The sequence below is a fragment of the Orbicella faveolata genome, unplaced genomic scaffold (genome assembly GCF_042242905.1).
Source record: "Orbicella faveolata isolate gen_17 unplaced genomic scaffold, um_ofav_v1 contig_1, whole genome shotgun sequence".
In the NCBI taxonomy this organism is placed as follows: Eukaryota; Metazoa; Cnidaria; class Anthozoa; order Scleractinia; family Merulinidae; genus Orbicella; species Orbicella faveolata.
The window spans coordinates 18,564,630-18,581,405 of record NW_028301536.1 but is presented as its reverse complement, the minus strand read 5'-3'; the positions used below and the strand labels follow the sequence as shown (position 1 = coordinate 18,581,405).

General features: G+C 38.9%; 2 protein-coding genes across 2 annotated transcripts; both read left to right on the top strand.

Annotated features, from left to right (window-relative positions):
* Positions 1–3,448: 3,448 nt before the first annotated feature.
* On the top strand, positions 3,449–4,593 carry LOC149118307 (uncharacterized). Its single transcript, XM_089293631.1, has one exon. The coding sequence runs from the start codon at positions 3,723–3,725 to the stop codon at positions 4,323–4,325; it is 603 nt and encodes a 200-aa protein (XP_089149757.1). The 5' UTR covers positions 3,449–3,722; the 3' UTR covers positions 4,326–4,593.
* A 5,400-nt stretch (positions 4,594–9,993) lies between these two features.
* LOC149118306 (adenosine receptor A3-like) lies at positions 9,994–11,793 on the top strand. Its single transcript, XM_089293623.1, has one exon. It carries the CDS (start codon positions 10,289–10,291, stop codon positions 11,360–11,362), a length of 1,074 nt encoding a protein of 357 aa, XP_089149749.1. The 5' UTR covers positions 9,994–10,288; the 3' UTR covers positions 11,363–11,793.
* The last annotated feature ends 4,983 nt before the right edge of the window (positions 11,794–16,776 follow it).

Genomic DNA, 16,776 nt, shown 5'->3' with positions numbered 1-16,776 from the left:
AGTATCGAGCCATTCATGTGAGACCTCACGAGAGCTGCAACATGACCCATAAGTTTACTAGAAGTTAATTGTTTCATGTAAATTTAAGTTACAACTTGCTTAGGATTCTAATAATACTGATAAAACCGTTATCCAAGTGTTAAGCTTAAATAAAAGCACAAGAACTACTAAATGAGGACACTAAAAATAAGGAAAAAAGTGTTGTCAACTTAATTAACGCTAAAATTAATTACAAATACAATTTCCTCAAATGTGATTGGTCCATAAACGTAGTGGTGTATTTTGCTCTCATTAATCTGCAAGGTTGTAATCGGACAGTGTAATCGGACAGTTGGCTGTAATCGGACACCTGTAATCAGACAGTTACATGAGCCAATCATTTTAAGTCCTCTCCACTAAATCCGCCAATCACAACATTGATTACAGTCACTATAGTAACCAATTCAAGAGACTGACTTTGTAAAATTGTGGAGGTTTAGTCTCCGTTGACTGTTTTCAAACAAAATTAACGGCCATTTTGAAAGCTATTCTCCATAATTTTAAATATGGCATTTAAAAATGACTATTAAAAGACTTTTAGTTTTCTGGAAAATTGTAATGGTTATGATTGATTGCTAACAAAACATCGTGTCACTCAATTCTGTTTGTAATCATACTTGTGATTAACAAATCGGACTCTCGATTGGCGGTCGTCTGCTTTTGTTTATCACTCGTATGATTACAGACCAACTTGAATTGGACTCCACTCCGTCCTATTACCATTATTTATGGGACAAATTATATGTAGCGGAAGATAACAACAACAGCGCACAAATTAAGCAAAAATATATATGTTGGACAAATGATCGATTGAAAATACGAGGGATTCAGGAATAAGAAATGAGAAATATGAATTTGAGAATGACGGAGTGCTGATTTCGACTGAGTTTCTCAGGGATAAAAAAACTCAATGTTTCCCTTGGAACCAGTCATTAAGCGCTTATCGTTTTTGCGCGGGGTCGGTAAAGAAATGTACAAAGATTTATGACGCTCACGCACGGCTACTGTGCTCTTCATCAAAGCATTTGTTTGGTGGCGTTCTCGTTGCCGTTGCCGTCAACGTTTGCTTAATTAAGTTCTCTATAACGTTCAAACAAACAACTGCGTAATTAATGTTAAAGACGGAAAATAACAGAAACAACCAATCACTGAAAAAAAACCAAACTGATTATGATTACTCATAAAGCTGAGCGATATACTACCATGCACGGGACATCCGAAGGAATGCACAATGTTAAATAGCCCAGAAAATTTAGCTTTGTCTAATTGGTGGTTAGAAATGGTTTTGGCACGGTTGAATATGTCTATATATTCAACAATAACAACCTGCGAGTTTAATTTGGTTGTTGGAATCTATACCGTTAATGGTCGTTAATTAGAGATCATTTAAGGTGAGAATGTCGGCCATGTTAAGAGAAATTGAAAATTAAAAACAACGTCGAATGCGCCCACAAAGCCAATAGTAGCGCAAGGACGAGGTAAGAAGTCAAGGATTGGAAAATAAACATGCAGGAAAATGAACAATCTATCATTTAAAGTTCCAGAATTGTCGCCAAAGACTGAAAAACAGTCTCAGAAGACCTTTGTATTGGCTGAACCAGCCAGGTTCATGGCTCCAGATCTTCAAGAACACCCGTGCAAAGAAAAACCTTCAGTTCTGTATCACACCGAACAGAGAGGGAATACAGCGAATCTTTTGTTTCGAGCCAAGGGATAAAATTAACAGAGGTAGCTAAAGAAGTAAGCGACGAGAAGTAGAGACTGCTGTACGAAGACATTTTCAAGCCTCTTGACTTTTACTCTATTTTACACGAAAGGTCGAAAACACCCTGCTCCGACTGATTAGATCGGTAGAGTTCTGCCGGTATATTAGCGTTACACGGATTGCTTCTCGCTTGTGTAATTGAAGTGCCACACTGATGACGAATGAAGATCTAGGTTCGATCAAGAAAAAGTACTGAATACGAATATAGGTTTGTTTCAGTCCTATCAGATTACCATCATAAATTACTAGTGAATTAACTTCTTAACTGCTAACTGATAAATTAATCGTAGCAATTACAATTTTTTCAAGTGTGATTGGTGCCTAAACTGCTGTTCGGCCTTTAACAAAAAGCAACATACGTAAGCACTGAATAAACTCCATTTGGCGAGAAAATATCCAAGGATATCTGGCCGCGGAAATCATCTGTACCAAGAAGTGAACAGTTTCCCTAGAGCGTAGCTCGAGGAAAACTATGAGCTTCGAGGAACAGATAATGTCCAAGGACAAATCTCCGAGCATATTTTCGCGCCAAATGGAGGCTATTGAGTTTATTATCCTTCAAGTATTTTCCGCAACACGAGCGGTTTTGAAAATTGGGTAATATATAAACGATAGCCTTTATTTGAGGAGAAAATATGCACGGATATTTGTCCGCGGACATTATCTGTTCCGAGAAGTGAACAGTTTCCCGAGAGCGTAGTTCGAGGAAAACTGTGAGCTTTGAGGAACAGCTGTATTTTACATCGATGTTGCAAAACAGCAAATGTTTTTTCGTGAGAACAACATCAGAAAACGTAGAGATATTTTGAAAAACTGGAGTACTGGAACGCGTGTTGTCGAGTTCGATTGGCTTAACGTCCATTGGATATCAGCCATAATACCATACCGACAACTCAGTATAATGGATAAAAATCGTCTTCTGGTAGTGTTTTTTCGTGGTTATTTTCACTCGCGCTTGTTAATTCGGCGCCTTATTGGTTATCTATCGTTTCATTTCCATTTCGTGCGCTAGTGGAATAACTGTTACATAGAGCAAACCTTAAGAAACTGTTTGTCCAGTTGTTAAGAAAGTAATTCCGTGAATATTATATGGGTTAGTATTCTGCCACCATGTTGGTGTAATTCTTTGTAGCAGTGCACTTTTCCCGTAATACTGCCTTTGAAATCGGACAATCACGCAATGCAAAAAACAAACAGCAGAAAAAAGACGTTCAGTACTTTACCCGGTTACAGAATTATTCTTCAGATTACTCTTTAAACTCTAAAACAGTTTTACAGACACAACACAAACTTAAGATTAGTAATAGAACTGTTTTTAGCCGCGATTCCCTGTAAGTTGTTTCGCAAAGGGACGAAAACAAGCTGCAAAAACAAAATTTTGAGGTAAGCCTGTCTGTCTTCTGTTTATTACTCACTTCTCAAATTTCATTCTCAAAATTATATTCAACTGTCATCTGAGATGGCGAAAAACGAACTTTATTATATGGCTAGTTCCATGAGTGGGCAAAATGAATCAAATCCTGAGCTGTGATTGGCTACCCGAGCGGGCAAGATAGAGCTATGTTGCCTGCTTGGGACTACCCGCCATGTCCCGGAAGAAAAATTTCCTCGACAGCCATATAAAAAATCCTATTGACCTTGTAATATATTCGTAACCGGAAGTTGTGTTAAGCTGTTGTATTACCCAAGATGCTTAGAGAATAAAGTTGTTGTGTTGAGCAAGCCTAGTCAACTTGTGTTGTTATGTCACCGAGCCATACTTTTGCTAGTATGTTTCATTTTGGCGACGAGGATGGGATCCTCTACATGCACGAAGACGCATGTGAAATCCAGTGAAGTTTTGATTTTCTCTTTGTGAGGAAAAAGGTTTGTTTTCGACCGAGGCAACTTGATCAAAGTTTGAGCACGTGCTATCAAAATGGCGGGAATTGGATTGTTTGGTCGTGTTGGCGAGTTCAGCCCTGAGCGAGAGACTTTTCGTTCCTATGTGGAAAGAATGGAAATGTTCTTCATGGCAAATAATATCATAGAAGAAACAGGCGAGGGTAAAGAGGAAGCCAATCTCGCAGTTGCAAATAGAAAACGTGCTATCTTTCTGACTGAGATTGGACCCGAAGCATATTCTACCCTGAGAAATCTGTTGGCACCAGTGAAACCAAAAGACACTCCTTTTGCGGACATTGTCAAAGCATTGGAGAAACATTACAATCCAGCGCCATTGGAGATAGCAGAGAGTTTTCATTTTGGAACTCGCTATCAAAAACAAGACGAATCCATCGGTGACTTTATTGTGGCCTTAAAGAAGTTATCGATTCATTGTAACTATGGAGAGTTTCTCAACCGAGCTCTGAGAGACCGTTTTGTGTGCGGATTGAACAATCCCAAAATACAGAATAAACTTTTGAACACCGAGGATCTTTCTTTTGAGAAAGCGTGCCAGATTGCCAAGTCAATGGAAATGGCAGAGAAGAACACCCAAGAATTCCGTCCTGTCAGTGCAAGTGGAAACTGTAAACACTAAGGAACCCTCATGTTACCGGTGTGGTGGTAAGCATGCTGCACCTAAGTGTAAATTTAAGTCAGCAAAATGCTACAAATGTAGCAAAGTAGGTCACCTTGCATCAGTTTGTCGCAGTAAAGATGTTGAGTCTAGCTTGAAAACAAAACAACCAGGAGCTAAAGGTACTGTTCATAGTGTCTTAGAATCAAACACAGAAGGTTATGATGATAATGATGAGTTAGGTATTTATTCCATGTATGCAGTTGGTACAGATAATCCTACCAACAAAAGTTATGCTGTAGAAATGACCATAAATGGTTCACCATGTGCAATGGAAGTAGACACTGCAGCTGATTACTCAATAATGAGTAAGAGCACACATTCTCAGAAATTCAGTAATTTTCCACTTCGTCCATCAAAAGTTGAATTGAAAACCTATACGGGTGAAACCCTTACAGTGTGTGGTGAAATGCTGTGTGATGTAGTGTACAAGGGCCATGAATATACATTGCCAATTATTGTAGCTGATTATGAGAAGAAGCCTACTTTGCTGGGAAGAAATTGGTTAAACCATATAAGGCTTGAATGGGGTGAAATATTCAGTTTAACAAGATCCGAGTTGGAAAGTGCCAAAAGTCAACTTGATGGATTACTAGTTAAACACAGTGAGTTGTTCAAAGATAGCTATGAGGGCATGAAAGGGTTGGAGGCACACATCACCATGAAAGATGATGCAAAGCCCATATTTATTAAGCCACGTAGGGTTCCATATGCACTAAAAGATAAAGTTGAAAAGGAGTTGGATAAATTAGAGAAAAATGGGGTAATCGTTAAAACTGACAGATCAGACTGGGCAAGCCCAATAGTAGTTGTGCCAAAGGCTGACAAATCAGTTAGAATTTGTGGGGACTACAAAGTAACCATCAACTCAGCTGTTGAAGATGAGTAGTATCCCCTTCCCACCCAACAGGACTTGTATGCTGCCCTTTCGGGATCAAAATTTTTCAGCAAACTTGATTTGTCGCATGCATATGCTCAGCTAAGTGTTGATAAAGCAAGTCGTGAGTACCTGACAATTAGCACACACAAGGGACTCTATTCCTACACCAAATTACCATATGGGGTTAAATCAGCACCTAAAATATTCCAAGCTAAAATGGATATGATTTTGCAAGGAGTAGAAAAATGTGTGTGTAAGCAGGATGACATTCTTATTGGTGGTGTCAGTTGGCAGGAGAATATCAAAATCCTGGCTGAGGTATTGGAGAGGTTGCATAAATATAACCTGCATTTGAAGATGGCAAAGTGTGAATTTCTGAAGAGGGAAGTTGTCTATTTGGGTTTGAAGATAGATGCTGAAGGTTTGCATCCAGTTGAGGAAAAAGTAGATGCTGTAAAAAGGGCACCAGTACCACAAAACGTCAGTGAGTTGAGATCTTTTTTGGGCATGGTCCAGTACTATCACCCATTTCTACCAGGTTTAGCAACCACACTAGCACCATTACATGAGCTCCTCAAAAAGGGTGTCCAGTGGACATGGACAAAAGAGTGTCAGCAAGCATACGAAGCTTGTAAACAAGGTCTCACCAGTGATGCACTGTTGGTGCATTATGATGGGGACCGTGAACTGAGACTTGCTTGTGATGCGTCCAGCTATGGAATTGGAGCAGTTATTAGCCATGTGATGGATGATGGCCAGGAGAGGCCAATAGCCTATGCCTCTCGGACACTGAGTTCAAGTGAAAGGAACTATGCACAAATTGAGCGTGAAGCATTATCAATTGTTTTTGGTGTAAAAAAATTTCACCAGTTTTTGTATGGGCGTAAATTTACCCTGATCACTGATCACAAACCACTGTTGGCAATTTTCAATCCAAAATCCGCTATCCCCACACTAGCAGCAGCTCGAATGCAGAGGTGGGCTCTAGTACTTTCGGCGTATGACTATGAGATTGAATACAAAAGATCTGAAGACCATGCCAACTGTGATGCTCTCTCAAGGCTACCACATGAGGACTCCACAGTGGGAAGTGAGGGTGTGGTCTACAGTGTGAGTGTAATTGATGATGATTTTCCAATCACTGCAGAAGATATAGGAAAGGCAACCCTTGTAGATCCTGTACTTGGTAAGGTACATCAATTTGTGATGTCAGGTTGGCCAGAAGGGTGTCCTGATGAGACCCTCAAACCCTATCATAATAGAAGAAATGAGCTGTCCTGTGAACAGGATTGTGTCCTTTGGGGCTCTAGGGTGATTATTCCACCAATCTTTAGAGCCAAAATGCTGGGGCAGTTGCATTGGGAACACCCTGGTATATGTGGTATGAAAGCAATTGCTCGTACATGCATGTGGTGGCCAAAAATAGATCAGGAAATCGAGGAAGCAGTGAGAGTATGTACAGTATGCCAAAATGTTAGAAATGCCCCACCCAGTGCACCCCTGATCCCATGGAAGTGGCCAACTAGACCATTTCAACGGATCCATATTGATTTCTGTCAGAAGGGTAATGATTACTTCCTGGCAGTAATCGATAGCCACTCAAACTGGATTGAAGTGAAACATATGAGCTCTACAACCACTGAACGGACTATTGATGAGCTCCGTTTAATTTTTGCTACTCATGGTTTACCTGAAGAGGTGGTGTCTGACAACGGACCACAGTTTACGTCCATTGAATTTGCCGAATTCATACGCAAAAACGGCATCAAGCACACGTTGGTTCCACCCTATCACCCTCAATCTAATGGGGCAGCGGAGAGGTCTGTGAGAGTTGTCAAGGATGCTTTAGTTAAACAAGTGCTTGAGGGTACAAAGGGCATCTCTATGAAACACAGACTTGCTAATTTTCTATTTCGGTATCGCACAACCCCTCACAGTACAACTGGTGTGACCCCCGCTGAGTTGATGGTGAAGCGTTGCCTAAGAACAAGATTAAGTCTGATTAAGCCTAATCTGGCACAAGTTGTAGAGAATAAGCAAGAGAAACAGAAAATGTATAAGGATTTGAAATGTAAGAGGGAAAGATCCTTTGTAAGAAATGACAGGGTGCGGGTACGAAACTCGAGGGCTAATTCTAAGACTGATAAGTGGATTCCAGGCACTGTAATTAAAGTTTGTGGGCCCAGAACCTATGTAGTTAGGACAGGACACAAAACCAGATATGTGCACACTGATCACATGATAAGAGCACATGATAATGTACCAGATGATGTCAGTGAGCCAGATGTCGTGGTGCCTGAATCAAGTGGTCAGAAAATAAATGATGATAATGTGAATCCTCTCGTTAGTACTTCTGAACCACATGTAGATCTGCCTGAAAACGAGGATACTGTTGTATCTCCTGTAGTTGTAAGTAGTCCACCTACAGTTTTGCGAAGATCTCAAAGGATTAGAAAACCAGTTGTTAAACTTAACCTGTAACTGTAGGTTATCACTATGTCTTGGGTATAAGTGCATCCTGAAAATCTGGGGGAAAGCAGTGTAATATATTCCGGAAATTATGTTAAGCTGTTGTATTTCCCAAGATGCTTAGAGAATAAAGTTGTTGTGTTGAGCAAGCCTAGTCAACTTGTGTTGTTATGTCACCGAGCCATACTTTTGCTAGTATGTTTCAGACCTCGTTTTTTTTTTTTGCGAATTTATGGACCTCGACTCCGTCTCGGTCCATAAACACGCAAAAAAAGAACTTGGCCAATCTCCAGCCATGGCGACCTCACACTTGGTCAATACCTAAACGTATTTGGATCAGTAATGTTCATTTACACTTTCTATGTTAACGTTACTGAAACAGTTAATGACAATGGCCGTTTTCACACTAGAGACGGATAATCCGTCTAAGACGGGTTATCCGTCCAGCACGGATAATCCGTCTTAGTGTGAAAACGGAACGGTGTTCATTTTAGACGGATAATCCGTCTATTTTATCCGTCCGATTATCCGTCTAAATAGACGGATTATCCATCTCTAGTGTGAAAATGGCCAATATTAGGAGTAATACTGTGTTAGCTCCACCTGTTTAAATTAAAATTAGGATCCCATTACAGCCAATATTTGCTTTGCTGCCCAAAACACTGCACATTTATCCCAATAAAACTCCTGTTATGTTAAACGCGCTCTGTCTCCGATTGGAACAGAATTTTTCTTTGCGGCGGGTAACAGAGATCATCTCAACCTCTTTCCCAAGGTCCTCTTTCTTCCCTCCTCGAGTAAGGACCCTGGGAACAAGGTAGAAAACACCTTACCCGATGTTGACATAAATATTAAGAGTTGAAACTCCTACTGTTTACTGACTATTCATTCAAAACAAAATCAAAAAACGGAAATTATGTTTCTACGTTTTCAAGTCATGTTAACACAAAAAAGACGGCATAATTTAATGGATTAAAGAAGCAAAACTGTCCGGAAGCAATTACGGTAAATCGATCCCCCGCCGCCGCAGTCGTTATTTTATATAGTAGTAGTCAATATTTTTGGCCGACAACTCCATCATAAATTGTCGGAATGGAACTTTTGTTTCATGTTAATTCAGCTCCAATAACTATGATTCGTTTAATTGAAACGAAGGAAACGAAAATAATGAATATTTCTACGTGTTTCCTTAAACTTGTAAGGAGGGTACGTTGTAATGAAGTAAGTGGTTTGCCGCGTGTTTTCTCGCTAAGTTTTATTCATTGCGCGCCTCGCTGTGACGCAGAGAAAACTAATGAAAATTACCTTGGTAACACAAGCGCTGAGAAAGGAAGGCTACAAAATGAGACACCGGTTTGTTCAATTCGTCGTGGACAAATTTATTTGACATGAAATTATCTCGGATAATCCTCTTGTTTCCAAAATTTAAAACGCTCAATCAAAGTGAATTAGTCATCGACCCATTTTATTTCAAATTGGAATCATTCAGTTTTAGTTTTTCTCGTGATCATTATTATTTTTTTTAATATACGATGTTAAGCGCGGCTTCTCTATAACAGTTAGTTGTGTTTTCAGATATCAGACCCATGTTATTTCTCCTCAATTAAGTGACAAAACTACCAGAAGGAGTTTTTTTTTTGAAAAATTAAAAACTCTACGGCGAATAAATTTGCTATTTGTCGTTAGTTAAATATCTTTTGAGCTTCAAAGACATCTTACATGTATTCATTTATTGAAAGGTTTCATTACGTTGATGTTTGCACACACGGAAGCTGTTTCAACTGAATTTCAGAAAGATTATTGATAAAAAAGTAACATCCACGGAAGTAAAAAAAATTTACAATAAAATTTACTTTCCCATCTTAACATTGTTGTTTTAAGTTCTGCCTTAAAGTAAATACTGGAAGCTATTTTTTCTTTTCTCTTTCCGTGGAAATTTTATACCTCTTTAAGAGAACGTATTATCGTGGTCGATCATACTCTTTCTCAATAAAACGAAATTGCATCAGGTAAGCCAGAAACCAGTTGTTCTAGAACGAAGCAATTGTATACTCTTTCGTTAGCGACAGATGATTACGGTAATTTTAATTTCTTGTAGTAGACGAGTTTGCCATTAAATGATGCGACTGTCTGGTTGGCTGACACAATTTTACAATAGCTGCTTCCTGGCGGTAGAGATTGTTAATTTGGAGGTATAATGGATAGATGTAATATCACAATCATCTGTTGGACGTCATCTGCTATTGTTTCAACTGAGAACTTGTCAATTTATACAGCAAACAAATGAGAAAACTCACTGACACAGGTTATAACTAGCAGTGGCTAGATGTTGTTTCGCTCACACAAAGGACTTGTGAAACCGGCGCTTGTTCTCAGTCCAACGAGTTTCGGGGATCAATTTGGAGAAAGGAACATTGTGACAGAAAAAAGCGCGAAACTGAGTCATTCGCGGGCTCATGTGACCAAGCTGATTCATTAGTCAACGTTATGAATAACATTTTTCCATATTGTCGGGCAAATGACGAGTTTCGACGATAAAGCTTTTACTTGTTAACAGTTTCCAGAAATCGCAATTATGAACGAGAGTCTCGAATCACACGATCATGATCATAAACATATTGAAGAGATTCCAACGGTGGCGCTTTTGGCAGGAATTTTTAGTTTGTTGTTTGGCTTACTTGCGTTTTCACCAAACAGTCTTCTCCTGTTTACTGTCTACAAAGACCCACACAAGTGTTTCCGAACGCGCGCTACTACATCTTTTGTGGTTAGTCTCGCGCTAAGTGATTTTATTGGGGGATCTTTCGTACAGCCCTTGTATGCAGCGTACATGTTTTGCGTCGCAACTGGAGTCGAGGGAGAGAAGCTTTACAAGATTTCGTTGATCTCTTCTCATGTCAGCACAAAGATCTGGATTCTGACGGTTGTTGCATTATCAGTTGGTAGGTACTTAGCTGTCAAGCTTTCCTGGAAATATAAAGCGCTCGTAACAACGAGGAGAGTCGTCGTTTGCTGTGCTATAATCTGGCTCTTTTGTGGCGTGTTCGAAGCCTCTCATTCGACCGGTGGCTCCGAAGAACTGTTCCATTCAGTTGATCTTCACCTGCAGACTACAGTTCCCTTGGTATCTCTTTGCGCTGTCTACGCGGCCACTTACATCGAATTCCGTCGTTATTCAAGAAACTTCGTCTTTGGACGAACGGAGAACACGGTAGGCGGGAGATCGCGCGTTTTCGTCCGGAATATAAGCCTAGAAAAGAAGATCGTTTTGACGGTTGTGTTAATTATGGTTGCGCTCTTTATATCGATCGTGCCTTATTTAATCGTTAACAATTTGGAAGAGCAATGCCATGAGGAAGAAAGCAATGGTGTACGTGGCAAGATAGGGTTTCCAATCGCAAAAGCGTTGTCCGTGCCGTTGCTTTGTATTAGCTGCGCGGTGAATCCGTTTCTCTACGCCTGGAGAATTCCGCTGTATAGGCAAGCTTTACGATCGGTTAGTCGCTCAGCTTGCGCTAACTTTAGGCGACGCACCCGAGCAGTTAGCACGATATCAAACGGCCTCCCTTCAGCACTTGCCACTCCGAGTTTAATTGAGCAGAATACTCCTGTAGCGAATTATACTCACAAAAAGCAAGCAGAAAGTTAAAGAATAGTGACACGTAGAGTTGTTAAAATACCAATATTTAAAGAGGCGCGCGAATTGTGCATCTGCCCTTGAGTGACAAATAATACCACAACTTCGAGAATTTTGATTTGTTATGTTTTTCTTAAACTGTGGTTTGTGTTATGTAGGAAAATTGAAGAAGCGATTGCCTACACCCTACAATCTGCCTTGCAAAACTGGCAGGTGCATTTTAGCATTATTTAACAATAGCGATTAAAAAAAAACCCTGGGGGTATAATTATTTTTACAGAATAGATGGTGTGAATAGGATGCTATTTAACGTGGGACAGTCTAAAGCTCTATCTTTAACATTTAAACAAGTATCAATAATGAATGATAGCTTTAGTGACAATGTTTCGGAAATACCATTAAGCCGCATATTTCTTCAATAAATGATTTCATAGCTACTGAAATATTGTCTCATTTATTTCTTGATTCTTGATTCTTGAACTTGCAATATAAATGCCTCGATTGTCAAATCTACCCATCAGCAGGCGAGAATCGAAGTCAGCCGAGAAAGGTTTTAATTAGTTTCCCGTCGTGAGTAAACGTTTAAATCGAGCAGATCTTTAAAACTGTATTTTCAATGGCCCCAAATGGTAGGAGCTTACAAGTACTCAATAAATATGCTTTTACTGCGAACAACTGGAATTTCAATGGCTGCAGTCAGTCTACATCGTTAACACGTGACGCACAGTCGTTAGGAGCTCGAAGCGAGAACAGCATCGATAAATTTCCTCGTGTCTCTGACTACTGTATATGAATTAGTGAGCGAAAAGGCGACTTTCGAGGTGCAACTCTAATTGACATATATATACCATTGAGCTACTGTGAGGTTCGTATTGGAGAAACGTTGGTCAAGTTCTTTTTTTCTGTAAGTTTATGGACCGAGCCGTAGGCGAGGTACAAAAAAATTCGAAGAAAAGAGCGAGACCAATATTTTCCAATATGAACGGAAACAGCTATTTCAGTACTTATTTAAATGGCTGTTTTTAATCTGCTGCTAAATTGATGCATCTCCACGATCCATTCTCGGTAAACACGCGCGCGAAAGGTTTGCATTTATCCCGGTATTTATTTACGTTTATCGCGTCGCTTTTGTGAACATTTAACTGAATTGCCCTCCAAACATTGATGAACGTAAAAAGATTTCTACTTACCAAAAAACTGTTTATTTTGTGCAATGAATTGAAAAAACAATTCGCCGAAATTAATTTGTGAGCGGTACGGGAACCAATCAGAATTCTCGTTTTCATCGCGGACCAATTTAGCCAGATGATAAATAGAAATTACACATCAGCCCTGTGAATAATTCAGTGTATTTTACGGTAACAGAATTGCTGTTACTACTAGAAAAGACGAATTGCAAGTAAAACAGCATTGAAAATCTGATATTAAATTTCAAGTTAAGGTGGGATAAGGTAAAGCAGGAAACACATGTTGATCAATGAACAAAGTAGTAACAGTGTTGAACTCTTGGTCGAATATATTTGTTTTCAGTGTAGTTCGTATAGTGTGATAGACCGGATGAGGGTAGTTCTGGAAAGAACTGTTTTTGGCGACTGACGTTTCGACAACCTGAGCGGAAGTGATCTTCAGAGTCAAGTGAAAAGTGTTTGTCAGTCGACGATGTTATAAGTCTGGTCCGTTGAACGTGATTGGTCAGTTTCTACAGAAATACATTTTTCCCTGAGATGCTGTAGATCGGCGAAAGCTTGGAATAAAAACAAAATACAGTAGCTCAAGCCCTCAATCGAATCGTTTATCTAGTCAACATGCCACTGAAGGACAACCTCAAACGTTTCCCAACGAGACCGTTAATATTTAATTAATATTAATGTAATTTTTAATGTAATTTTCGACATAGAAACAATTCTACATGAATCTACCTGAACTATGCAAAGTAAGAATTACCAATATGAAGAAAATTTGATATGAGAAAATTAGCAGGTTTTTTTTTACTGTGATGTGAATAGGCCACGTTCGTTATATCAATATTCTAACATGGCTCCGAAGCTTTCGGGTCAAAATTGTACATTTTTTAAGTTCTTTTTCTCTCTCAATTCCCAAAAGAGACTTGGATACAAAGGAAACAACACCAAATATAGAAATTTGTCCTGAAAGCCTCGAAGCCATGTTAGAATATTGATATTTCGAACGTGGCCTAATAAGGACGTTCGCTCTTATTGTTTTTGCGCATCCTTACTATACTGCGGACGCAAATTCACACGCCACGTCATGCATGAGAGCGCGCGCTAAGTAATAAAATGAAAAATGATAGGGCAGATGGCCATTGCTAGAGCTTTTTCTGGATTTAACGATCTTGGACGTTTGGTGACCCCTATTTTTCTTTTGATGGATCATTTTCTCTACCGATTTTCTACGTTTAGCGAAAAAATGAAGCTGAAATCTGTTGACTAGAAGTTTGAATTTTTTTGCAAAATGCGCCATCGAATTCCGTTCTTTTTAGCTCTTCTTTTATCTCTACGACGATTTCAAATGCCTCTTGAAGGGTTAAGTTTTGTGGAAACGTTGGTAACATTTGGAATTATTTACGCAACAGAGCCACTTCTACAAAGTATGACTAAGATCGTTTGCCTCTGTTGACTCACCTTCAATATTTTTAACTATAAACCGCTTTGGACCATACTGAATTACATGCGCCAATTTTTCAGAAACAGGGTAGTTTACCACACGCTTTATCTCTGAAACGAAGTCGGTGACCCCAATTTTTTTTGCATTTCTGACATAAGTAACTCATTATCTTACTGCAGTAAAGATTTTTAAAAATCTATCGACTAAAATATTGAGTTTGCATTTGCGTCAAACTAACTACCAAATTGTCCTAGCCGTCAGGTTGAAAGTAACTTTTCTACTGAGGCAAGGAAAACCGAAAAAAAAAAACCTTGGAGCCAACTAAGGCAATTTTATTTTTTTCGCGGCATGCATAAGCTTCAGAACTGTAGCAGCTCTCGTAAGCTGCTATTGCTTTATTATTGTAGCAGCTGTAATTGATTTAGGGCTAGGGACATTGTTTCTGTTGTTTGTAATATTGTTCCCTTAAAGAGTATCGAGTCATTCGTGTGAAATCTTACGAGAGCTGCAATATGACCCATTAGCTTACTACAAATTAATTGCTTCCTTTACTTGCTTAGGATTCTAATAATACTAATCAAGCCCTTATTCAAGTGTTAAGCTTAAATAAAAGTACAAGAACTACTACATGGGGACACTAAAATTAAGGGAAAAAGTACTGTTAACTTACTTAACGCTAAAATTAATTACGATTACAATTTTCTCAAATGTGATTGGTCCATAAACGTACTGGTGTATTTTGCTCTCATTAATCTGCAAGGTTGTAATCGGACAGTGTAATCGGACAGTTGGCTGTAATCGGACACCTGTAATCAGACAGTGACATGAGCCAATCATTTTAAGTCCTCTCAACTAAATCCGCCAATTACAACATTGATTACAGTTACTATAGTAACCAATTCAAGAGACTGACTTTGTAAAATTGTGGAGGTTTAGTCTCCGTTGACTGTTTTCAAACAAACTTAACGGCCATTTTGAAAGCTATTCTCCATAATTTTAAATATGGCATTTAAAAATGACTATTAAAAGACTTTTAGTTTTCTGGAAAATTGTAATGGTTATGATTAATTGCTAACAAATTCATCGTGTCGTTCAATTCTGTTTGTGATCATACTTGTGATTAACAAATCGGACTTTCGATTGGCGGTCGTCTGCTTTTGTTTATCACTCGTATGATTACAGACCAACTTGAATTGGACTCCACTCCGTCCTATTACCATTATTTATGGGACAAATTATATGTAGCGGAAGATAACAACAACGGCGCACAAATTAAGCAAAAATATATATGTTGGACAAATGATCGATTAAAAATACGAGGGACTCAGGAATAAGAAATAAGAAATATGAATTTGAGAATGACAGAGTGCTGTTTTCGACTGAGTTTCTCAGGGATAACAAAACTCACTGTTGCCCTTGGGACCAGTCATTAAGTGCTTACTGTTGTTGCGTGGGGAACAGTAAAGAAATGTACCGAAAGATTTATGACGCGCTTGCATGGCTATTGTGCTATTCATTAAACCATTTGTTTGGTGGCGTTCTCGTTGCCGTTGCCGTCAACGTTTGCTTAATTAAGTTCTCTAATAACGTTCGAACAAACAACTGCGTAATTACTATTAAAGACGGAAAATAACAAAAACAACCAATCACTGAAAAAAAAAACGAACTGATTATGATTACTCATAAAGCTGAGCGATATACTACCACGGGATATCCGAAGGAATACACAAGGTTAAATAGCCCAGAAAATTTAGCTTTGTCTAATTGGGGGTTAGAAATGGTTTTGGCACGGTTGAATATGTCTATATATTCAACAATAACAACCTGTGAGTTTAATTTGGTTGTTGGAATCTATACCGTTAATGGTCGGTAACTAGAGATTATTAAAGGTGAGAATGTCGGTCATGTAGAGAGAAATTGAATATTAAAAACAACGTCGAATGCGCCGACAAAGCCAATAGTAGCGCTGTGTTCAGTTTGTTTTGTTTTTACGTTCTGTTTTGTACAATAATTCATTAATTGCTGTTGAGCAATAACAACTAGCTTAGTGCCATCATAGTGCCATATTTAAAGCCATTACAAAGCAACTCTTATCGCAGTTGAAGTACAGACCGTGAAAGCGTCGGTTAGCCCGTGATACTAATACTTGTCGGCTTGCAGAACTCGCAAAATGGAAGTTAACACGACCACTCATCAAGGACGAGGTAAGACGTCAAGGATTGGAAAAGTATTAAAGATTCGCTGTTTATGCAGGAAAATGAACAATCTATCATGTAAAGTTCCAGAATTGTCTCCAAAGACTGAAGAACAACCTCAGAAGACATTCGTATCGGCTGAACCAGGCTCCAGATCTTCAAGAACACCCGTGCAAAGAAAAGCCTTCAGTGTCACACCGAACGGAGAGAGAACTCGGAGAATCTTTTGTTTCGAGCCAAGGGAAAAAATTAACAGAGGTATCTAAAAAGTAAGCGACGAAAAGTGGAGATTGCTGTACGAAGACATTTTCAAGCCTCTTGACTTTTACTCCATTTTACACGAACGGTCGAAAACACCTTGCTTTGACTGATTTAGATCAGTAAAGAAGCAAAACTGCGTGTTCTGTATATTAGTGGTAAGGCTTGTTTTCTACTTATGTAGTTGAAGTGACACAATTAATGATGAACAAAGATCGAGGTTCGATCAAAAAAAGTTACTGAATACGGATATAACATTGTTCGAGTTTCATTTAAACTGTGACTAAGGTTTGTCTTTCATTGCTTTTTTCTTCATATACGGCAAGGAAATAATCGCTCGTGATTGTA